This window comes from Trachinotus anak, unplaced genomic scaffold (genome assembly GCF_046630095.1).
Source record: "Trachinotus anak isolate AG129_WGS33_773 ecotype Australia unplaced genomic scaffold, CSIRO_AGI_Tana_v1 ptg000010l, whole genome shotgun sequence".
Classification (NCBI taxonomy): Eukaryota; Metazoa; Chordata; class Actinopteri; order Carangiformes; family Carangidae; genus Trachinotus; species Trachinotus anak.
Window position 1 is genome coordinate 4,751,363 of NW_027273861.1, and position 26,252 is coordinate 4,777,614.

Here is a 26,252-nt window from a genome sequence, read left to right on the forward strand (position 1 = left end):
GACCTGAAATATAGTCACTGAAGCTCTGACCCTCTTGAACAAACAACTTAGGACAGAGGCTGCTATTTTACGAAGTAACGTGATGGGGAAAACCACACCACTGAATTATATAACCCAATATATCAGTCTATAGCAGCAGAGTACTAAAATGTTTTATATAAAGTAAATAAGTAAACAAATTGTTTTCAACAGAACAATTGTTTTACTAAATAGAGAAGACTAGATAGTATAATTACAAACATTAAAGTGATAAAATAGAATAACACAGACGAAATATTACTGAATATAATTTAAATCCTAAGCCTTATTACAGTATTCAAGTCAAGATAATCAAAAAGAAGAAAAAAACGTATGTAAATTAGAATAAAAACATCAACAATATCGACAACAAAAGAACAAAAACTTAGTCTAAATAAAAACACATTTTTATGAAGGTTGCTGAAGCTTCTGTGTGTTAGGTGTGACAGGATTACGGCTGGTTTTCAGCTACAGTAGGGAGCAGTGCGTCATCACATTTGCCATACAGAAGAACATGAGTCAGAATCATTGTCCCATGTCAGTTTCAAACGCGTGTTGTATTTTTCCCCACCCCCAATTTTCCTATTCGTCTAGATTATTCTAACCATATCAAAGACAAATTGTTATTCCCTCAATTCAGACAGGTTTCAGCACGCATGGAAACACCCGAAGCATTAACATATATATTCAATAATGGCTTGTGACTGCGATGAAGAAAAACAGGCGCTAATATCTGTGATTTCTTTCAAAATCATTGCAATTTGCACTTGTGGTTGGTACCTCCATCTGGACCAACTCCAAAAGTGAATTCCTCACACATTAATATGTATTAATAATCTGTAATAATAGTTAAATAAGTACATATGTACATATGTATATATTTTTTTCTACATTTTGCTCTTTTCCTTTAGCTATTTCTAGTACACACAAGTTGCATTTGTATTTAGCATTCTAGAGTATTTTTATTCTGAAGTATTTTTACTTGTTCTAAGTGTTTTTTTGTTTTTTGTTTTTTAATTGAACCAGTGCTATTTCTGCTTAAGTAACAAATGTGAATATCTCCCCCACCTTTGATCATTTCCAGTGGCTCTGCATTTTCCGTTGTTCCATCTAGGTTACAGGAAATCTGCAGTCAGCTGTTATTCACTTGCTCTGCTTTCACAAGTGAAGTCACACAATGTTATATATGTATTCCAAATTCATATTTCAAAATATAGTCTTGGTGAAGTAGAAATTCATACTATAAAAAAGTTAAAACACAGTTTTGAGGTAGTTTTCTAGTTTCTTTGAAATTGGTTACCCAGTGGTGACGTTTTACGCAGACACACAGCATTTAACTTCTCTCTATCAGCAATTACACCAAATCATATTTAAAGAGCTGCATCACAAGTGTATATACAGCATATGTACTGTATTTATGTCTTATGTGAGTATTGTCATTTACTTTCATAATAAAACATAGGAAACAATCAATGAGTAATTTGTTATCATTTTTTACATTATGTTTGTTGGTTACCAACCTGGCAGAAGAGCTATGACATGTTCTCAAAAGCAGCTGAAACGTAGAGCATATTTCAGTCATGGTGTTTTAAAGATCAACCTGTGGCATGAAACTGCTTTGACCTGTCTAACCTCTCTACGTCCTGCATGCATCAGGAAAGTGTCCCCTTGTCTCAGCCTGTCATGTGTGGAAATCCAAATTTCCTTCATTGGTTTTTTAGACTGACATTTCCTCAGAGAGTATTTATTTCACTCCACGCTGACAGACTAATTTATGTTAGGACTGCAGCAGCTACTCTGGGATAGTTCATCTCTTTAATTATCATAGATATCCAAAGGAATTTTACTCCATGCCACCATATCTGAAACAAACCCACTAATTCAACCATTCATAGTACCTGTAATTGATGAAGAAAACGGTTTGTTTCAGTTTTAGGTTCATCCTGTGGGTGGCAGCATCGTTTTATATGGTACCACAACCATGGAAAAAGTTAAACAGATCCTACAGTGTTTGAATGTCAATAACTCAGATGTTGTCTGAATGGAGTGAGGGTCATGATGAAGACACACAGAGGATCCTGTCGGCAGTTTTCTTTTTGCTTTGAACTGTGATTTTTTAATTTCTATGAAGCCTCACTAAATAAAAAAAACCTTTAAATTATTGTCCATAATTGTTTTTCTAAGCTGTGCCATCACTTGATAATAAATCCAAATTCATTAACTGAATAAAATGAATTTGTCCATGACTACCTTCAGGTTTATCATGTGTGAAATTATCTGTTTATTGGATGATTTTTTGTTGTTGTCATGGGACACTTTATGCTCTAAATGTATTCTTTTCCTCAGAGAGACTGCAAAATGACAATGTTTTCGTTAAAGAAGAGGATGCAAATATCTCCTTACATAGCAACGTCATGACAACGATGAAGTGTAAGAAAGGCTCTTATTCCCCCCGCTTTGAAAATCTGCTCACTGTTTATTAATGCTGCTTTACATCCTTAAGATGCAGCGGTTCTACTGCTACATGTACTTTGATATAGCCTTTAGATACATTATGTTATCATTATGATAGCAGGGTGTGATCTTGTGAATTATGTAATTGAGAATTCAGAACAATAATATCCTACCTCATACCAAACACCCTCAGACTGCAACACAGTTTTCGCCCCTCGTAGCCGTTCTGCTCTCTGATTGGTCGAAAACAAGGGGGCGTTAGAATAAACAAGCGTTCCAACCGCTCTCATTGGTCGCCGTCACGCCACTCAAACTGTTGCCTGGCGATGTGCTTGCAGCTTGTCAACCACACGATCCAGTTACTGTAGCTGCCTGCTGCAATGAAAATATCTTCGTTGGTGGGTGGATATATGGGCTCATTTCCATCATTTTTTACCAAACACTGACTGAGTGAGTAGTTTATTTTATCATGTTATAGATAAGAATTGTAAACTCAAGATATTAAGTGAATATCTTCAGCGCAAGCTGACGAGAAAGGCAACGTTACCAAGCTTAACGTTTGTTTTGAGCTAATTTGCGTGTTTTCTGTGTTTGGTGAATTCGGCAGAGCTCTGAGGCAACACAGCTAACCTAGCTTATCCACAGCACCGCTCACCAGAGTCCGAGCGAGAGAGCTGCTAATGTGGGGAAATCTCTACTAAGTTGCCTTGAGTGTTGCAATATGTTTGACTTGTTGGATTTATTGCTGCTCTGCATTGAAAATGTGGGATCTACATTCATTCTGTGGGCAGTCATAGCTAACACACACACACACACACACACACACACACACTTAAACGTACTGTACAGGCGAGCCACAGTCCCTGTTAAAAACAGTGATTTCACAGCTACGTATCACCCTGGTATGTGTGTTTTGTGCTGTTTATGATGTGAGGGAATTGTATCAAGAAGCAACAGGACAAGTGTATGACAGATATTTACATAAACAGCAATTATTTAGACCTTTTAAAAAAAAAAATCATAATACAACATTTTACCATAAATGTATATCTTTGATGGTTGTTGCTGTTGTGCTTATTTTGTGTTCCTAAAAATGTGTGGTCAGTTTCCCTCAAATGGCAGTGACGTTGTCAGCTGCATCCTCTGTTTTTGCAAAAATCTTACCATCATGTCTGACTGTAATGATTATAAACCCAATTCAGGCATAGATAATAGTGCATTGATCATACGAGGAGGTTTAAAGGTGCTGTATTTTGAATTCCACACACCCAGTCCATTACCACGCATGAGTCATTCAGTTGATAGAGACAAAATATATGATCCACAGCAGTGCCCAGTGCATTCCTGATCATATTAGCCCTCCAGGTCTAAGCTCGGAGAGGAGTTTGGCTAGAAACCTGCTCTGGAATACAATGGGCTGCATGGCACTGCATGTAGGTTGTGATAAGATGAGAAGAGGGAAGCATGTTAACACGCTTGGGTTTAAAAAGGCAAAACATCTCCCATGATGCGATCAGTGTTTGAATTTAGTCTGGTATCGTCCTCCTCAAGTTTGCCCACAGTATACCTCTCAGTATACCTGTGTTGATGGTGTGCAGCTGAGGAAGATAAGGGAGTAAAAGACCACACAGGGATGTTAAGTGTTCTGGGAGACAGAGTTTATTTTGGTGCCGAGGTTTTGCATACTGATGAGCAGCTCCTGTGCCCCCAGCACCGTAGGAGACTGGGAGTGTGAGTAGGCTACGCAAGTCCTTGAGCTTTTCAGCAAGGAGGAAGATGAAATGGAGAAAGTGGCATCTGGAGTCTTAGCAGATTCAATAAGAGTAAAGAGTGTGTGGAGACCAGAGGAGATGCTTTGATCACATTAAGAACTCGTGTGGTGCTGTTTCACTCTTTGAAAAAGGAGAGTGAAATTATTTTCATAAGGTATAGTAAACTATGTATTTATAACTGTTGCCTAATGTATATTAATTTAATCTGTATTTATATATTTATTCACAGTTTACTCAATAGGTGGATCACTGCTCAGCCTGTGAAAACAGTTGTATAGTATCTTCTGTGGCTCTGGAGCGACTTTCTATAGTCTGAAAATATAACCCTGATGATGTCATCAGAGTTACCTTGAACAACCCTTAATTTTACTTGTGTTACAAACTGAAGACATGGAGTTTGAAGGATGAGAGAATTTAACAGGCAGGGTCGTTTAATGTAAATGTAGTTAAATTGCATTCTGAGAATTGTAGGATCCAGCAGTTTTGAAACTTGACTCATTATGGGGACTAAAAGTCAGGATATCTTGACCTCTGCTGCAGTGCTTTTGACCATTCTTTTTTATCCTCTCTCTCACATGTCCCTCAACGTAATGGATGTGCAATACTAAATTGCTGGAGTTAACTCAAAGAGCTAGAGCTGCTGAATACCACTTCTGTGCCACTGAAGTACAACTTACCAACCCTTTCTTCAGCTTTCTTGAGAAAACCTTTAAAAAAAGGCAAAACAGTTAAGATGGAATGTTGTGAGTCCATTTCACAACAAAGTGGTTAAAGGCTGGAAATTAACAGATGCACTTTTAAAGGTAAGTGAGGATTACACTCTATGTATTTTAATGGGGTGCAATGTTTTTGTGCAGGTAAAAGTGAGCCACTGCTGAAGGCATGTGGTGGATATTATGGCTCATAGCTGGCAGACACCTCTTGGGAGCCAACAGCTGGCCGGCTCACGCCATCCTGTAGCCAGGCCCCCTCCACCTGAGCTCCATGCATCTCACGCAATACACCTTTTGACTTCATGAAGATCCCTGACATCTGTGATGTAATGAATAAATTTGAAGTCCTTGGGATTGTGGGTGAAGGTGAGAATGCTCATTTGCTTAAAATGTAACTGTGAAATATATTTGTATATTTTGTTCATTTGTATTTTGTATACGTCTGCAGCAGTAACTACTTGTCTTCAGCCACAGCTTTTCATGTAAAGTTGTGCACTCACAAATTTTGTTGTAGAGCTTTTTGGTGAGCAATCATTTGATTGTTTTGATCTAATTTGCCTTTGGAACAAGGCTGTTAAAAGCCTGAGTTGTTGTTCAGGACTGAGAAAACCCAATAAGGTCAAGGAGATTTTTAAAATATTTATTCATTAGGAAGAATTTTATTGTGAAAAAACTGACAGCAGATTCTGTGACCTGGATTCATACTCATGAGCTGTTATAGTGGAAATGAAGAGGTGTTTTTTGTGATTCAGTTTTATTGTTGTAAATGTCAATGGGACAGGATGAATGCTTCTCATGGCTTTTCTATTTTCCTTGAGCCACTTCCGGTTGATATAAAGTGGCAGGGGCCCTGAGGTGAGGCCACTCACATGTCCCAATTTTTACACCCCTATTCCCACAGCCTAGAAATTTTATAATGTGTGTATAATGTGTCGCTAGAAGACACAGGGAAACTTTGAGCTGGATTTTGAAAACCTGTCTAGTGATGAGTCTGTCTGGAGGAAAATCACACATTAAACTGTAAAGTTGTGGAAGTTGTGGAAGTGGAGCAGTCCAGCTCTGCCTCTGCACGCATAGCACAGTGCGCTCCACTTGATTCAGCATCATAGATTTTTCCTTAGTGATCTTGAGGTCAGTCAATTTTGTTAATGAATTAGGACTGAGCGGTGCATGTAGGCTCACCACAGCAATAAAAGAATACACTGACTCTTATGGAATTATCTTCACTTCCTTATCCAAGGAGGAAAATAACATGGGAGGAATAATTGTGGTGCTTTTGCATCTTTTGGCACATGATCTGCAAATGATGTTATTTTTGTTCTTGTAGTAATCTTGTTGAAATCACTTTGTGCTAATGGATTTGTCTGTAGGGACAGATTTCGGTGCATTTGAGTGCTTGTGGGAAACCATCCAAGATTTGAGATTGAGCAGACAAACAGCAAATATTTTTGATGCAACAGGTTACTTTAAATTCACATTATTATATTCATGGCGTCCATGTTTTCTTATTGATTGTCTTTAGTGTTTCATTTTCTGTAATGTTAGCTCATGAATGAAGCGTGATGAAAAATATTTGTCTAAACATTCTCTGTCATGGATTAGTTTTCTCGGGTAGGTTTTAAGTGTCTTCAAAGAGATTTTTAGATCTTTTTAGAATTAAAGAAAACCAATGTTTACCTGGGATGTAGAAAATCAACCCATAAACATATGGCATTATGGAAACATATTGGCAGTAATGTAATGTAAACTCAATTTCTTATTCATGTGTTAAACCATACAAAACCAATTCAGGTCTTCAGGCTCAATATAAACTGGTAGAAGAAATGGAAATATGTTAGAGCACCTTGAAGAGTGTAGATGACTTCCTTTAGCACTGATGTGCTCGTGAAGGAGTGTGGAGCACTTCGTCATATGTCTGCTCAGTTCAAGAATTCCTCCTGAACCCTCAGGGGATGTGTGTGTGACTGCCAGGGTCAATAACATCAGAACTACAGTAGCCTGCCAACACTTGTGTCCTACTTTCTGAGCCACCTGTCCTTTTAGAGGAGGATGTTTTTTTCTTACTTCATGTGAACATATGAGAAGCATTAAAGAAGAGGATTTAAAACCTCTTTCACTTTGTAGTAATATACTGAAATCAGATGGGCTCAGTAGGTTCTGGACGTGTTAGCAGTTGTTAGCATTACTGGCCAGCTCACTTCATGTCAGACTGAGAAACTTTCTAAATCCAGCCAGTCTTGGGTTATTTATGAAAATAGACCGTGCTGGTATGTTCATCACAAATTGACATTTTTAAACTGAATTTGAGCTGTCATTTTTTTATTATTTCATGAGGATCTGCTTCTAAGTGCAGTAGCTCTACTTGAAGGGCAAAAGTAGATAAAAGTACATGAATTCTCTGAATATTCATGAGAGGATTAGCTGTTATATATCTCAGTTAATCATACGCTTTGCTTCTTTTTTAGGTGCCTATGGTGTTGTTTTGAAGTGCCGACACAAGGTAAGATCTTGTGAATGTTAATATAATCACCTCAAGCTTATTGGTCTTGTCAAACCATTCCAGTCATCAGTTGCCTTACAAGTCATTAACCTGTTATATTTCCTCATGAAAACATCATGTAGTAAAGGGTAACTTTGGTGCAATATAGTTTCCTTATTGTCAACAAATCACAGGAAAAGACCAAAACATACAGTGAACTGGTCTTACTAAGTATTAACCAACAGTTTAACCAAAGTCTGATAAAGTTTGTCTCTCCATTATTCACTAACACATAAATGAGCCACACTGTTCCACTGGTATCATGTTTTCGTAATTACAATAAACACAGACACTGTAGTTTATTATGAGGAAATCACATATATTCTGCTCTGCTGCTGTAAAGATGTAGCAGAACTCCAAGTGTGTATTATTCCATGGCTGAAAATAATTACCAGCCAAACATATTTTCCTTCTGTTTGAGTAACATTTGCTAAAAACCTCAGACCAAGCTGTGTTGAGAAATGTTTGAAGCTTGTTTTAAAAGTGGAAATATGTATCTGTGATCTGTTTTTAAAGATTCACTGTTCAGTAAGAACCTGTGGCCTTAGCGGCACGGACAAGCTGGGGACGGACATTGTTTTGGTCTTTTTATGGGATTAATTAACAGTAATAAATATATAGACTGTCGCCAGCCTTATCCTCTAAGTGTCCTGCATGTTTCTCTCTACATCAGACATTAGGTTTATGCTTATTGGAGGTTAAGAAAGATCAGCAGAACCCCGGAGAACATCAGACCAAGATGCTGTGCCCTTTGTCTAAAGTAAACGCACCTGGTCACTTCAGTTCACTGCAGTGGTCCTGTGATTTAGAATTAATGTGATGCCCTAAGTGGCTCCTATGGACTGCTGGGTAATTGGTTATCGTCCTTGTGTCTCCACTCGGGTTCATCAGTGAGAAAGATCTGCTTTCACTACTCCACTTCATTTGTTTTCATTCATGTAGAAGTGGCTTTATCAAGTTGTCTTGAAGCAATTATTTTTTAGCATAAGAATGAGGAAATCAAATCAAAGCAAAACAAAAAAAAAAGGAGGAAAAAAAAAACAGGAGGACTATGAAAAGCAGTCGACCCACACTGAAGTAACAGCCTTGTCATCTCAGTCCGTTTAAGGAGGAGGCTGTGCCAGGAATTGACAGCAATCCAGCATGAATAAGAGAGCCTATACCTCCTACTTACAGAGATCTGCAGGAAACAGACAGAACACTTTCTGAGCCTTCCTCGTCCAAATCCTTGATGTTTTTCTTCTCCTTTTGTCATGCATCTGCCTTCATTACAGTGTTTATTCCGGCAGTGACCTTACTCAGTGTATCCATCAACCAGGTTTCTAATGCCAGCGAGTTAGCTTAAGTGTGAGATTTGTAAAAGACAACAGCACCAAGACTCGATGTCGAGGCAAGACTCAGAAGTGAGGAAAAAGAGTAAAGCCCTGCTGTAAGCCGGAATCACAGCCTATAATTACTGAGCTTTATTGTTCAGACTGATTGATCCCATTCCTAGGCAGCTGCAAATGCCAGTGTCTACATTTTACACAATAGAACTCACATCAATAGACCTCAGTCAGGTCCACACAACAGATGGAGGCTGGTGCTTTGTCTGTAACACTCCCTTTACTGTTTATTTGTGCAAAAAATCCCACAAAAATCATCACCATAATTGCAGTGTTTAAAACCCTTGAGGAAATTATGACTTTTTTATTTTATTTTATTTTTTTATTATCATTTTTTTCACTGACATTTATTTTCTGCCTGAAACATTTATCAGAATAGTTTAATTAAAGCCTGTCTGATACAGGCAATATCATTGGTCAATGTTGTTTCATATGTCTGTATAGGTATTGGTATAGTGGAGCATAGTAGTTGAATGGCCAAATACGTCCCTCAGGAGCTGGTGGAGACTAACTAAAGCTAAAAGGAAAGTAAATATTGCGGTCCACTACGCCCCCCAAAAAAATCAGTGAATGCAGCTTTAAGATAACTGCAGTGCAGACCATGACAACAAGTCAGTTAATAATTTGACTTCGCCGAGTGTGTAATTTGTAAACAAAGAGCATGAACATTATTTTGTGAGAAAGGCTCGTCAAGTTTTACTGTCACCTTTTATTTGGATGCAGATTCTTTATGAATGATTTGTAGAAATGACTGACCTAAAGGAGGAATCACATCAGCCAAGTCATATACCAGGTGAACAGTGTGTTTTACAGTGGTTCACTGTCTGCAAGGTGGTAACAGTGCTGCAGTTGAAAAACAAACAATAGAAGAGATCATTTCCTGGCTGTGTTTCCATTACATAGTTGATTTAACCTTAGTGTATATCACTTTTATGGAATATCTTTTTAATCAGATAATTTCTTTATTATTTCCCTGGCATATAATAAAGGAATCCGCTTGAAGTCTGACACAATCTGTGGGCCTTGCGAGTGAAGTTCAGTAATATATGCAGTCTTGACAGAATATCTGTTGGTAGTTTTGCTGCTTGACGTGTGAAAGCACAGGAGGATGAATTGTCTGGCTGCAGAACAATATGGATCAGTGCCATGTGGAAAATATTGTATTGTTAGTGTGAATGAACCAACATGTTTTTTCAAGGGCTAACTCACAGATCTATGCTGCATAATTATGTGTGCATACACATAGACCTGGGCCCTCAGTCAAACACACTTCATGCACAGATGCCCTCACATAGACACACACATGCGCCGACACTTACAAAGCAGAATCACACGTAAGCTTACCAAGTGTTTGATGGCGCTCTGACTATGGGCAGGGAAGTGTGCTGGCCAGAGAAAATGGCTGTGTTTGTATGTAGCAACAGCTGCTGAGTCACAGCTGCTCGTGCTTAGAGAACATACTTATTTCACCAGATGCGCCCCTCGAATTTGGTTCATACAATACATGTGTTTAACAGGAATAATTAGTTCCAAGAAGGATCTGGGGCCAGATATAGAAAGGATGGAAGCAGACAAGTATGCATTCACCAATTTCCACGCAGTAATCTGAATCTATTTAAGAGGCTGCTGGATTACAATGTGTGCCCCCACATTTTACGTTTACAACGTCCAAATGCACACTTAAGAGTCAGCTGGCCGATTGTGGTGTAGAGAGGTGACAAAGAAGAAGAATGTCAAAGAAAGAGCTTTCTGTGTTTCAGTCTTAGTCTAGTAGCCTATGAGACATATTTGTTTTTATTCTACCAATAGTTACTCTCCTTATATATTGATACCCAAATTATACCACACAAATGGCATAATGGATTAGACCCACAAAACAGGCTGCTATTGCTGAAAGTACAGTTTATAGATCAGTGTGTAATGGCTGCATGTTGACCGTTTTAGGATTGTTAGAGCACTTTGTCAGTAGGAGAATGAGGCTGTGCTTCCTGGTCAGGAGAATTACAGTTATTTGTGAGAAATTTGCCTCAGTCTTGTGCAGTCTTGCCATATTTTGCCACAGTGCTCTGATAAGGAGGGTACCCAAGACTGAAACTGCAACCTGCTGTTATGTCAAAAGGGTTGAGCACAGTGAGACACAGAGAAGCTTTTGTCTTGTAGTTCTGGCTCATCCTTTATTAATTTCCTGTCCATGTAAATGGATCACCAACAGAACATGTTTGGGTTCACTAATTCCTTTTTGGACCTCTCTCTAATGGGAATAATACAGTGTTATATTGTGGTGTGTTGACAGGAAATGAGGGGAATACCAGGTTCAGGCAGTTTCGAGGAGGCTGCATATGCATATCCAAGTTGTCAAGTGAGCCACAAGGATCCTCCAGGTCTTCTGCCTTGTCTGTTGATGCTTGATAAAAACCCTATTAATTTAGCTAATTTATGATAGGCTAATTAAGAGGCTTAATCATCCTTCAGAGCCTCAGTAAGGTCAACATGCAGCTGTTTTTAAAAGCTTAAACAGATCTCTTGCATAAAAATGCATCTATTTTTAGACAGCGTGATTTGTGAATATCTGTTTTTGGAGACTATACTGTAAAAAAGGAGCCCATATGTCGTTTGTGCTGCAGGTTCCCATCATTAGGTTTTATTGCTAGGCTACATCTGGTGACTGTTGTAATTATGACAGGAGCAAAGGGAAAAGTGCGATGACTTAGTTTATAGAACGACAAAGTCCACGTCAGGAGGAGGTTGGGGCGGATGGATGGGTCAAGAAAACACAGGAATATGTCACATGAGAGCAGTGTTGGATTACCATGTAAAGTAGCAGCATATGTTGTTCCTATTATCTATGACCGTTTGCCAAAGTTAACTACGTTGTTAACTTTGTTAACCATGACAACAAAGATGGTCTATTGTTGAGGAAGTACTTATTTTAACCTAACCAAGCCATGACTATTATTATAGTAACTATGGCGATGAAGGTAGGTATCGATGTCTCTTACTGTAACCATGACAACCAAGGTCAGGTATGCCTACCGCCGTAGAGATGTTGTTTCAGGAGACACTCCTATGGGTCATATCAGAGGGTTGAAAAAAGAAAAAACGACCTGTATGGTTGTTCAGGTTGAGGACTGGTTTAGTAAACCAAAGATGACCATAGATGATGTCATCAATCCTGGAGATACTGTCTGAACCTAACCTTAGTTACGCTGAAGAACAAAGTTGTTCGTATGACGTATGGGAGGCACACTTATAGAGAGGGTGGAGACACTGATAGTTGGAACAGAAATAATGGCGCAAACATTCAGACAGTCTCTCCTGCATGAACTGTCATAGTTACACTTGGTTGTAAACACGAAAAATGACTCAACAGGAGGAATAGTTGTGTAATGAATAAAAAGAGAGAGGTAGAGAGAGAAGTTCAGCCATGACTCCTTTCTCACCCCCACACACCCAGCCAATCACTGCATGAGGTGGGTGTGAATGGCAGACTGTCACTTTCAGAAAGTGTCGGATGCAAAACTGGACTGAACGTCAGAGAAGTTTAAAAAAAAAAAAGTCAAAATATCACCACAAAGTTTTTACATTGACAAGTGCAATGGAAACAAACTTGAAGAGAGAAAAAGCAACAGCCGGCATTAACATCAGGTCTGCGTGGAACAATAAAGACTCTAACCGTCCTCAAATTAAGACATTAAAACAAACAGGAAGGTCATATTTCCACATTTCCACTGGTTTTTTTCTCCACTTGAGGTTTGAGTTGTGCGGAGTTGTGCTTTGAATTATGTCATCTCATTGTGCCGTCTTCTTCTGCAGTGGTTTAAGAGCACCTGATTGGAGCATTAGTACCACAAACTGTCATCTTCTAATATTTACACATTAACTCACACTTTCTTTGGCTGAATTTCTTTCTGGATTTGACCTTGAATGGAATCTGGCTCAAAATGGCAATTTCAGGTATTATGGTCTACAGTCTTCCTTCTTTGTTTGGTAGTTTAAGATAGATTGTTACTTAAACGGCCATAATGAAATCAGTTTTGACAGAATCGAACTGAACCATCTCTCTTTCACTTACTCTGTTTATATTTTTTTCTTCAGTATTTGAAACTTGGTCATCTTTGGTGCTGGTGTTTGTTGATTCAGTGTGTTGACGAAACCGAGGATATCAGTGCTGAGAGTGGAAACCACCCTTTCTGCTTGCTCCAGTTTGACCCTGAGTTCATTGACATCATAAGGCATGTTTGCTCAGTGTGGTTTACAGAGCAGGCTCCCTCGACAGCTTGAACATATTCTTCATGTGTTGTTCTGATACTTTAGAGTTAAAGGAATTTGATTTTCATCATATAACTAATTACTGTATATTTTTCTGAGCTTGTGTTGTGATTCACCCAGTGATCAGAAAAAAGATAAAATTCTATTTAATCAAAAACCTTGATGCTGTATGCATATTTGCTTATTTGTTTTTTTTGCATTGAAACTCTACTTGTAGGATGTATTGAAAAGAAGCTTTTAAACAAGAGAAATTGTGAACTGAAGTTCCTTTTCCTTTCAGTGTCCTTGAACGTGTGACACACTTTCTGTTTATCATTAGTTTCACTGGTAGGCTGTTGTTGTAAGGCCTCCCACCCAATCCTGGTACCTGCTGATTTACAAGTGAAGCACTTTGTATTTAGGTTGAAACTCATTGTGGAAAGTCAAATACAAAGGCCTCTCTCTGGCCACTAATCTAAATCCCGGATAGGGCTTGTGCATGGCCATCGGTGGTTGTTATTCATGTAGCAGTATGTGAAATGCAGAAGGGAGAGGGCAAACATAGCTGTGAAGAGTATTTATTTAAGCATCTAACACCTCTCAGGAATGCACACTACACACAGCAGCACCCTGAATGTGCTTATCATCCTATGAACTGGTTTCCCCCGCCACCCCGTCTATAGAGAGGTAAAACATTGACAGCAGCTGGGCTCTGTCTCCTCAGATTAACATGCTGTTAAATGATTCAGTTTGGAAGATTTGAAGCATTCAAATAACTGTCACATGTTTTCATTAATCGAAGGAGATTTATAGAATTAAGCCTCTTTATGAAAAGCCCTGGCCCTAGCTGCAGGGGTGTTCTGGCTACATTATGATTGAATCTTAGCCAGAGTCAGACCAGCACAAGTTCTTTAAAGTGTGTTTGCATCATTGAGAAAGTATCTGCACACAAAGAAGAAGTCATCACTGCAGACTGTCATATCACATCACCAACAACATCCATGTTTCATTGTAACGTGTGATATCTTGAAGTAGATTGCAAAGCAGGTGCGTTTGAGGACTCATCTTCTATGTCTGTTAAAAATCAGAAAAGACGGCTCTTTTCCACATCAAAAGGAAAATTAAGTGCAGCTGGTGCACTAGCATCGTATTGGTAAACGCCTGCCTGCCATGTTTATTTTTGTTGTCTTGTTACCTCCTTAATTGCCTGCTCAGTTTACCGCACATATAAAAATAAGATCCAATTACAGTGCTGACAGAATGCAGATGAGATAACATAGGCATAGCAGGTGTAAATGCAAGACTGTGAGCATTTTTAGTATCTTGATGATATACCCACATTCATTTAACATTTTATAACAGTTTACTGTCGCTTTTCCTTAATATTCACAACAGAATTTGAATACACAAAACACTGTCGAGATCACATGAAGTATGTATCATGATTTATGTCACATTTTTTTACATTTCATTTATACAAACATCAACAAGAGAAAGGCTTTCTACTTATACAGAAGTATTTAAAATAAGGTAGATCAGTTGTTCCCAACCTTTTCCAACTTGAGAAGTCCACTGGAAAATCTAAAAAATGTTGGCAGCGCACAACCTAACCTCATAACAATCGAACATTCAGGACTGAACTGCAAGCAGGGGAAACTCAATCTTTCTATTTTGTTTCACGGGGGAGAGATAACCTGTTGATTCACCATCTGTCTCTTGACTCTCTCCTTTTAATTCTTCCTGTTGCTAACCAGCTATCCATTTTCATGCACCAGTTTTTTCCATGGAGGTTATCTGTTAGCGCAGAATGAGACTGAGATAGCAAACAAGTAGACAGTGTGGTCCGGCCAGCGACAACCTAAAAGTTAATTGGTTTATCACAGTTATAGGCCTTAATACTTTAAAAAAACAAAGTGCATATATCTATATCTATATAGATAGATAGATAGATATATGTACAGTATACACACACACACACACACACACTTTAGTGGCCCGCCAAAGGACCCCAGCCCGAAGGTTGGGTACCACTGATGTAGAATTTGGATTCCTTGTGTTACTTTGCCTAGCTTACTGCATAGACTAATATTACTGTAGATATACAACTGTTGACTATATTTTCTGGCAGTAAAACTTACATATTGTACAAATTATCATAATGAATTTGTGTTTGAGGTGGCTGTGTTCTGTAAATACAGTTTTGCACATTAAAACTTTGATGCTGAAACAGATTCAATGCAGTTGTACATTTGCTGTAACATTGAGTACCAGTGAAGCAGATTGGAACAGGAACAAGAAGGCTCCTGAACCTAATGCTCCTTGAGAACATGGCATTAATGTGATGTTGGCATGAAAATCTAAGAGAAAGACATCAGCTTGAGTTAATTGTAGATAAGAATGCCTCTTGACAGGGATGTCCATGCATTACTTGACATGCAAGAAGGAACTGACAGCTAAGTAAACAAGTAAAGCAGATTTCCTCATACCATATGCAAGCACCTTCATTATGGACAGTCTGTTGAAAAATTACAAACTCTGCACAGGTTGCATTGCACAAACAAGCAATTTTGTGACTTGAGAGCAAAGAACACAGCAAGTGCTATACTGAGCAATGAAAAGCATCACATGATCACGAGCCATCCTATTATTAGCAAGTGAGCAACAACATATGTGGCACGTGCCAGAAGGAGTCCACAGGGACAATGCTTGCTTCTTATGGTGAAGGCTTCTGGCAGCCCCGGTATGGTGTGGGGTTGTATTTTCCTGGCATGGTTTTAGTTCACAGAACCCCTGAGGGCCAGAGACAGATGCCAACATGAAGCCATTCTTAGTGAAAATAATCAGCCAATAGTGAAGCAGTATGTGGAATCCAACCGCTGGCATTTTTTAGAATAATACAGCTAATATGAAGATATATATCACGCCCCGTTAACACAGCAAACACCATCTTACTGGTGAATATTTTGTCATTAAGATCAAATGGCAGTAATACACTCTCCTTTCATGGTCTCATTGTTATCATTCTTAAGCACATGACTTATCTGCCACCTTGCATGGAACTGCGGGTGTCTCTGCTTCCATAAAGTGGATGAAGAGCGCACATATAAAATTTTAATCAAATTTTACAACAACGGGATTACATCTATCTTCTCTCTGTCTTGCACTAAATGGTGAATTAGGCACTAAAATATCTCCCTCTCTCTGACTTCAAACTTTCAAATAAAGGTTAAAATTATTCCTGGAAATAATCTTTTTGATAGTTAATCCACATTTAATGAGAGACAGCCACAGAAAACTCATAAATTTATGTGCCGCTCCCATTTTCTGTTCGTTCCCTTTTGCTTTTGTCTTCTAACTATTGCTGGCTATCACCGGCTGTAGTAGACACATCGTCCACACTAATGTTTTTTCAAATTCAGTAAAATGAAGACAATCCCCGATCCGACAAGTTTTTAGCTCCGCAACAGAAATAATCTCCGTCCATGCTAACACTGGGCACACTGGGTATGCATGCTGGGTAATCAGGAAGCAGATTGTCTACTCTGCAGTTGGTTGCTCAGCTGCATAAAGTACAACAAATGAGGAATGGCGAAAAAGTAAGACCAGAGATTATAGAGAGATAGAGTTATAAAATGCAGAAGCAATGCATTATCCATGTTGCATTCACAACTGGTAGTCGAGGTTGATGCCGTTTGTTTATGTTTGGAAAGGGGTCACATAATATGAGCCTGACAAATTAGGGAAGAATACATATAAGACCCAAGATGGATAAGATCTAATCAGAGAGCGCATGTGAGTGTCTGTGTTATCATTTCCAGAAGTCACTGCTTTTGCCCGTTCAGACTAAAACGCAGTCCTGGAGTTTTCAAACTAAAACACACTAGTCAAAAGTCTTGAACCTGATCAGTTCTACTGTGTACTATAAATCGCTCAAAGTTGGGAACTTGTCTGCATTTTTAATGAGGTCATACACCCTGCCACCACCACATCCACCTCAGATACTGAATTTAAAAGGTTTTTGGTTACATAAAGAATTAACTATCTGGCCTACAACTAGCTCAACTAGCTTACTTTATGTTGTGTTTAAAGAAGTAGTCTGACATTCTCTGAAATACTGCAAGAAGTAGTTTGAAACAGTTGAAAAAGAGCAGGCCAGACCATGTCCAGAAATATGGAACCTCCTGGAGTCTTCACTGTTTGACTGGCAACTGGACCCACTAAACTAAGCAAGGGCATGTTGTACTAGTTATCAATTCAAGTTTTGATTTGAGTCAAAAGTTATCTATAAAAACATGACAAGCTGATGACAGCGCTGTGTGCAAGAACTGAATCATTTGGGGTCGTAGAGGCGCTGCCATGGAAGAACGTCACTCATTTTCTACTCTGTATGTTGTTTTGTAAAACTGGTCACATATTTGCTAAAATGCAGGTGCGAGATTATCATGAGCAGCAGATGACAACTACACAACGCTACATGTTCCCACTTCTCAGTGGACAGGAAGTTAAAAAATAAAAGAACAAAATCTGAGTAATCAGATCATCAAGCATCAACAACACCCCTTACCCTTTAGTTCCTGAAGAAATCTATTATCTGTTGGAAATGAGTCCTTTATGTTTGCACTGCATTTGCCCATGACTTTGATTTGTTAAATGGAGATACCACACAATGATCTGAAAATTAACAATTAGTGTATTGACTAGATCTATTAAGCCCATCACTGTTTTAGGAGCTGCCATGCAGCATAAAGTGAGTCACAGCCGCTCTGCAGTCATCTGTTGTTTGTCCTATCTTGATCATAAATGTTCCTTTTTTTGGATGATCTTTTATTTTAGCATTGCTTCAGCTTCATTTTTTTTATGTTGCGTAACCGATGCCGCTTTTTCCACAGATAATAGAATTGATGCGGTCGGCTTAAATTTTCTTCCTCCTAAATAAACTGAGTGGCTGTCAGTAACATCTAGATTTATTTAGTGGAGAAAAAAAGGTCTATCCACCCCCTTTGAAGGGAACAGTTATTTTTGCAGGCAGTGAACAGAAACTAGGACATGAGAGGAAAAAAGGACTTTTACATCTAACATTAAATGGGTCACCTTCAGTGGCGCACTTGTCTATGTGGTCCTATCAGGAGCCAGAGAGCCAGAGACAGAAAGATGTAAGAGGGGACACACGTTTCCTGTCTGAATGTGAAAGTCGTCATTGTCCCCTGACATATGGAAGCTATTTCAAGACTAATTCTGAAGCTTTGTCGAAGGCAGACTGACTGTCAGGCCCAGCCCACCTGTTGATGTACCCCTTGTGACTGGAGTCTCACATCCTAGATGCCCTCCCCACTCAAGTTCTTTCCACTTCCTAACATTGGATGGAAAGCTCTACATTATAATGCTGCATCCTTCAACTGACTCATCTACCATGCAGTTTGGCCCAGATATTCATTCATTTTCAGAGTTTCTCAAATCTGTTCTGAGCAACTATACTCATTTCTTAAAGGAGCTCTTTGTACTTTTTGCTATCACTGCATAGCCAGTGTTAGCATTAGCTGCTCTTTACATACAGGTCTAGAAGAAACGTTGGGAGTTCAGTATTAAACTTCATTTCTTTACTCACCAACAGCTGTCTCCAGAGGTGGAACACAACACCAATGTTAACTCTTGTTTTTATCACATCTTTTCTTCTACTGAAGTTAGCATGCTAACTCATCACTTTCTGATAGCGACCCACTGCAGCCTCCAATCTACCCTGAAGACCTAACGTTGCTCAGAGGGCGTATTATAACCTCTTATACTACAAAGACAACAATGTTTGAATATGTGTCAAGCACAATCACCACCACTTGCTCCCAGCAAGAAACCGTGTTTGGCGGCAGAGAAAACGTGCAAATAGCCCCTTTAACCCGCTTTTCCAAAAAACCTGCACCTGGTACCTGGAAGTGTGTGGCCATAAGACTTTTGCTTTTACCCCAGTAGCTATCAAGTCCTGTTTGTTTATGGCTGATTTTGTTTGTTTGTTTTCATCTCATGTCACTTGTCAGGGCATATACCATAGAGTGAACAAGGTCCATGTTACTGTAAGCAACCCTGGGACTGATGTTGCCAACTGAGATCATGTTGCGTAAAAGCTAACATGACTGGATGGAGGACCGCACTGACGCTGGCTTTGTAGGCAATAGATGATATACTGCAGTAGGCCTAGTAGGTCAGAGTCCAGACTGTTCTCTTTGTGCCTCATATGTGGCTCTTTATTGACCTAAGAAAGTCTTAGTTTGTAACATCAGCACAATACGAAGGATAAATAAGGATAAACATTCATGCACTGTATGTATCCAGAAATCTACCATGAAAACCCTGAACTGCATAAAATGCATTTTCAGTTCCTTCTTTGTGTTTTGTTCGAGGTAACCTCCTGGCTACCAAGTGAACACTTTGTTGGCTTTGCACTAGAGATCCACCAAGCTGTTATTAACAAATTTCACAGCCAGGCAATTCATGTTTAATCTCCTGGTTTGGACAGTGTAAACAGAGACATAAAATAGGATCTTTGCAATATTAATCTGATAATGTTATGCTCTGTGCAGAGGCAAGACTCTGACACGAAATCAATGGTCTTCCTGCTGGGTTCATTGTTCAGCCTGCTACAAGTTTGGCGGCACACACTTCATAAAATAAATATGACAGCATGATGCAGGAAGAATGTTACACAGCACAGTTATAACTGCATTGTCCCATGACTCATTGTGCTTTGGAAGACACAGGAGATGACATGACTGGTTTAATCAAGAGCATGAACAATGAAGAACTTTGTAATTAATTTGGTGTCTTTATCATTTCCAGTGGGCGATATTTACATAGTGATAAAACTGATCTATCACAATCTCTACTTTGAATCATAAAAAAAAATTCTACAGTTTAAGATTCAATCACAGCTAAATTTATGTCACAGCAGATATTCTCCAGATGTTGTCAGAGGCAAAACATCTGATGCAGCATAAATGAAAGTTTCAACACAGAAAGAGCAGTGCGAGTATAAAGTGCGAGTATAAACGCAAGGCTGTAAAGATGGACTGGTGAGTAGATCAGTTTTCGTGTTTGGCGTGATGATGTTTCCCCAACAACCTCTGTACTCTAATTTAGACACTTGTTAGCAAAGTAAAAGCTTAAAGAAATCACAGTAGGGGTATTTACTGATGTATTTTATATCATAGAATGAAACGTGTCTTGAGCTTTTGTTAACCACAGGCCTCCTTTCAGCCATCTAACCAAAAACCCATTGAAAAAACCCAAAGACTTTGGGATGAGAGAACAGGAAGTGCTAAAATGCTAACTAATTTCCAGGTTTTAGGACTCATCCCTGTGGCACTCTATAGTGAGTAGCATAATATATTTTTTACATAATGGCAGTTAACATGTAATGCTCCCCTAATAGACGCTGGATTTTTATACTGTATGTTCTACATCATTCGTTTAGTATTATTTAGTATTTTATTATTTTTGTATAGACATAGTCTCTGTAGCTTAAGGTGCCAGACTTGAGAGGTAGGTAAGAGGGACAGCATGTTCATGGTAAATAATTTACCCTGCTTGGTTTCTCTCCTGCATAAATGAGCCCCGCAGTCCATCACCACGTGGGAATTCCTAAAGAGCTTAAAATAAAATGTTACACGTAAAGGTTGAGGGCAGCTGGTGTACTGCACTGATCCCTCCAACATAAGCATGCACACTTACACTGCAAACTTATGTGGCTGTGAGAGATAAATGAGAGATCAATGTGAACACAAATATTGTGTTATTATTTTTTTCACTTGTGCTTTGAGAATCGTTTATCATCCTGACTGCAATGCTTTCTACTTTTTGTACTTGAAGCAGAAATAACCTGAACTGGCTTTAATGACTGATGTAATGTGCTGTGAACTGGAGCACAGAAACAGGTTACCTTTGGTCGCTGAAGTTTTAAAGTCTCTAGTTTTAGTTTTCTGTGGTGGTGGTGGTGGTGATGGGAGTCCTCTATGAGGACTTAACCTCCGATCCCTCCATCACTCAAGAGCAAATCAACGCTGTTGGAAGAAGTGAAGTGAACCTTGTTCATTTTCTTCACCTTCTCCAAGTGTGTGGTTACCAGCATACCACTGTGTCCAGCTCACAGACTGCAGAAAAACGTTTTGAAGTGTCTGTGATATCAACAGGTGGCTTCAGAAGGGGTGCTGGATTTAGGTATATTGCTTTTTGGCAAATAGGTGATGTAACCTGCAAGCAGCAACTATGAAGTGAAAGAATCTGTCTGTCAGGTAAAAACACATAATTTGAAGCTTTTAGTAAATCAGCTCTTTCATTCATCAATACACATATTAGAAGGCAGCTTCTGAGACCAGAACATCATGAATATGTGTATGAATAATATGAATATTTATTCCTTGGATATTTCTAATTGTAAAACCAACATTTAATGGCCAGTTAAGGAACTGCATTTATACTGCATTTTTGATTATAAAGCAGGTCTAGGTTCTATATTAATACTGTGAAAGTATCAAAGCCTCAGTCCACAGAAAAAAAGACACACAGCCTGTATTTAGAAACTGAGCCTTAAAACGACCTGTTGTTTCTAGAGCTCCAGACAGAAGCCTGAGAGAGGAGATGTAAAACTACACTGAGATGGTTTTTGGTTCTCAAAACCACAAATATATCTTCTGATGGAGATCAACACTTCAAATAAAACACAGAAGTGTCAAATATGAGACCTTATACATTATATCTAGTTTGATGTGTTTAATCTGTACAAACAGAGATATAAAAATGTTAAGTTGCTGTTTTATGGGAAATTACAGAGTGGAAATATTTCCACAATGTAGTGCAACTCCCTGAAAGAGGAGCTTATTCAAGCTCCACATTTAGGATGCAGACCAGTCACCAATATATTCACATGGTGATAATTTTAAACATTGTCTGAAAAGAACACAAACATGAATTTATCATGGAATGTGAATGTATTGTTAACAACTTTGTATTTAATACCACCTTAGCTAAAATGTAGATGGACATTCAGTGTCCAATGCTTGCAAGTGAAAAAACATGATCCTATTAACGACACTTTCACCTTTTTTATTGATATTGTAAATGTAGTTGGACTGATCATTGTTCCTGCTCAGACATGGCATATGCAGATAAGACAGCAGTGATATTTAGACACACTTCTTTACCTCTCTGATTTAAACCCCATGATTTTCAGGACTTCTGCTCCTGGTTAGATGAATTGCTCTGTAGCTACTGATCTGGATTATTTCCTCAATTAGTGAACAAGATGTAGACAGTTAACAGGTTATTGAATTTACTGCTGTGCATCATGTCCCTTCACTCAGGCTATCATGCATCATGCACAGCAAAGTGATGCTCATGGAGTTGACCCTGCTGTGAGTCATCTTATATTTCTCCGTTCTGGGAGGAGGGTTCACTGTTCACTGTGATCCATGTTAGAGTGGTGTGATGCTGCCTCTAGCTTTCTGATGGGGGGGGGGGAACTGGAGCACAGCTCTGAGCCATAGGCAGAAATACCAGGCCTAACTAGGACATGTCGAGAAATGGGGCTAGTGGTGGGGCGTCTCTTCACAGAGAACTTCATGGAGGGATGATGAGAAGTGGCTCCGGGAAACAGTGAATCAGTGGACATTAGTTCTGAGTGTGAATGTTTGCTCAACATGACGTTGATTATTTCATGCCACTCTTGCCTGTAACCAAGAGACAAAGATTATTTTTGCAGGATTTTTTTCATAAGGCATCCACTGGTCCTGTATGTGCTACATCACACACTACTTTTCATCAGTGAATCATTCAGATTGATTAGTGGTACCCAGCCTTTTATGCTTGTGACCTCTTAACATGAAGTTTGCAACCCTTCTACACAGGGTGCATGTGTATGTGATGAGATGTGAAATCCCAGTTTTCCAGACTGAAGGTGACTTTTCCAGTGTCTAGTTTTACTCAACCCACAGTCCAAAAAAGATTTACTTTACTATAGTGTGGGGCCAGGACAAGCAGTAAACTCTGTGTGGTAACCTGTAACCATCCAATTTTGGCATTTTAGCTTGAAAATTGACTTCATTTGTTAATCACTTATCAAATTAGTTTTATTAATTTTCTGTCAATCAGCTAGTCTACTGAGCAAGAAATCGTCACAGCTCCACATCAGATGGTTTTATTAAAAAACTGAAACACCCTAAAAGATAAGTGTATGTAATATCTTAATAGAAAACAAGTCTAGGTTAAAACCTAGTTTATGGCTGGACCGCGTATGGTCAATGTGTGAAATTGAAGACATAGTTGAAAATTGTTGTAAACAACACGTCGTTATAATTCAGCCTAGTGTCAGCTTGTTTCTCTACCTGTTTGCTTCTCTCCTCCTCTCTGTGCTCTCATATACAGTATTTAAAGCCAGCTGAATTCACAATAAAGCTGTTCATATGTTGTAGCATGTTACATATTTGTAAAGATGTATCATGTAAAGTTAAAGACTGTGCATGTCTTTCTTATTTTGTCTCTCACACAGCCTTCATTTGGGTTTCGCAATAGTTTTCAGTTACTGTATTTTCTCAAAAAGTGATCAAGGCCTTTATTCACCTCAACTCCAGAACATAACAGACTTTTATTAGAGACAGGTCTTTATTTCTAACTCCCTCTGTGTGATATGTAGAGTTGGTCATAACAGTATTGTAGTACAAAGCCTTTTTTTCAGTAGCTCCTGTTTGCCGTGTTAAAGTTACTGCCTTACATGTCAATGAAAATCAAAATTAAAAGCCCTGTAGCCCTTCAGTGGACAGAAATCCCTTATTTCTTAACAGGATTTTTATTACTGTGCTGCAATAAGCGTATTTCTACATTTCTGGTTGCTGGTGGTTCTGTTGTTTACATGCTATTCAGATCTGCTAGTTTCTTTAGCTTAGCAGTCACAGATGGCTTCTCTCTCTCTCTCACCCACTCTCCTGCTCAAAACTCCAGCTCAGTCACATGGCATTTGGCTGACCAATGGTGGAAAATGATCACTCATTCAGTCAGTTAGGGACATTTGGTATTACAGGGCTGGTCCTTGGAATTTTATATTTCCCTTCTCCTATCATTGTACAACCTATTAGACTCATCTCATGACCCCTTGTTGGGCTCCTGACCTCCAGGTTTGGAACCACTGATGGAGATGATGCTAATTATTATTACTACAACAGGAAGTGCTAATTTGTAGACAAATATGTATTTAATTAAGTGATCCTCTTTATAGAGTTGGAGTTGAAAAATGTGTTTGTATTTCAAGATGCAGCCATTTGTGTTGTCAGTCATCTGCACTGCTGTGTTTTCCCACTGTCATGATGTACTGACAGGAGCAATGAAAAGCAGGACTGATTTCTCACTAGCTGCTGTGTTTTTATTGCAGGAGACCAATGAAATTGTGGCCATTAAGAAATTCAAGGACAGTGAAGGTAAGAGCGCTCTCGTCACTGATGAGGAAAACATCATCAGAGAGCACTCGTGTTTTTTTGTTTTGTTTGTTTTTTTACTGTCTAACAATTCATCATCTTTATCTTTATTTATCCTCTTCACATGTGAGTCCAATGTAATCCTGATTTCCCACTCTGTCTCACCTCCGTGCAGAAAATGAGGAGGTCAAAGAAACGACACTACGGGAGCTTAAGATGCTCCGCACCCTCAAGCAGGAGAATATTGTTGAGTTGAAAGAGGCCTTCCGCAGAAGAGGGAAGCTCTATCTTGTCTTTGAGTATGTGGAGAAGGTAAGTTCTGTCCACAGTCCGCTCCTTGGTTAGGTCGACACCGATTTCTGTGGTGGTCATGTTGTTTGTTTTTTGGTTGGGTTTTTTTCTGATTCAGAACATGCTGGAGCTGCTCGAGGAGTTACCCAACGGTGTGCCGACTGACAAAGCACGCAGCTACATCTACCAGTTAATCAAAGCCATCCACTGGTGCCACAAGCACGACATTGTTCACCGAGGTAAAATCTTTTTTTATTAGGACACAGGATGGACACAACTCAGAGACAGAGAGGAGACATTCTAAGCAGGAGTAAGCTCATGCAGTGTCAACAGAGTGCAGCATTTGCCACTGCTCCGTCACTGGGCACCATCTGTGCTTTTATTTTTAGAAACAACGAGAACCAGTTCTGTACCCTTGTTGCATCTTTTGCAAAATAGTGTAAAATAGGAATATGTGGGTTTTCCCTCCTGAAACAGTGGCTTTAAAGGTTTTCTGATGTGTTGTAACCGACCACTCTATTGTTCACAAGACGTGAGCATTTGGCAAATCAGTGGCAGCAGAGCAGGAAACCAGATGGCCCATGTGAGCTTTTGTCACACAAAAGAGAGCAGGCATCCAAGTGGCCTGCGGCATAACTAGACACACATATGACAGAGTTATCGAGGCATTTGATGTATAAGTTATTTTTTGACTGAACAAACTGCAAATTTTCACTGATACAATAGATTTTTCTGATTCTTTGCTGTTTTTGAAAATGAAGAAATATCTCACTTTTCAATGCAACAGATGAACATGTGGTGACAGGAAGAATGGTAGTAATGATGTAATGATGATGCCCCTCGCCAGCTTATGTGGTGTCTTTCTCCCCATCTGTGTTCTTCCTCCTCAGACATAAAGCCAGAAAACCTTCTCATCAGCTCTGATGACGTCCTCAAGTTATGTGACTTTGGTGAGCACCTCTACTAAATACTCTGTAAGAGTAGTAAGAAAGGCGGTCAAACAGTCCGAGCTGTGACATAAAAGGAATATTTTCAACAGGAACTATATTTGGCTGAAACCAGTGCTTCAGGAGTGCAGGAGGCAGGCTTCATCCAGTTATCTAAAGCTCGGTGTGAAGCCCTCACTCCTGCTCTGCATTCTTCTCTCATCTCAATTAATGAAACGTGTTGGAAAACAAGGCAGTAATCATGCTTTGATTCAATCTGGTGGAGCCACAACAAAACAGGGGGAAATGGAAAACATGGCATAGCCAATATCGTGTAGGCAATCTGGAGTGAGAGACTGAGGACCTGCTGTTTGCTCTGTGTCAGCCAAAGGCATTGAGTGAACAGACATAGGCCAAACAGACGCCGCTGTGAAGGTTTACATTTGAGACTGTGTC

At 39.2% G+C, this 26,252-nt stretch overlaps 1 protein-coding gene across 1 annotated transcript in view; it reads left to right on the top strand.

Moving 5' to 3' along the window:
• The first annotated feature begins 2,784 nt into the window (after window positions 1–2,784).
• LOC139626638 (cyclin-dependent kinase-like 5) overlaps window positions 2,785–26,252 on the top strand; it is a 42,310-nt gene continuing 18,842 nt past the window's right edge. Inside the window, 8 exon segments of the mRNA XM_071487049.1 lie at window positions 2,785–2,922; window positions 5,102–5,249; window positions 5,251–5,323; window positions 7,423–7,457; window positions 24,537–24,582; window positions 24,755–24,891; window positions 24,989–25,109; window positions 25,761–25,820. Of these exon segments, the coding sequence (XP_071343150.1) occupies window positions 5,229–5,249; window positions 5,251–5,323; window positions 7,423–7,457; window positions 24,537–24,582; window positions 24,755–24,891; window positions 24,989–25,109; window positions 25,761–25,820 (493 nt within the window). The 5' untranslated portion in view covers window positions 2,785–2,922; window positions 5,102–5,228.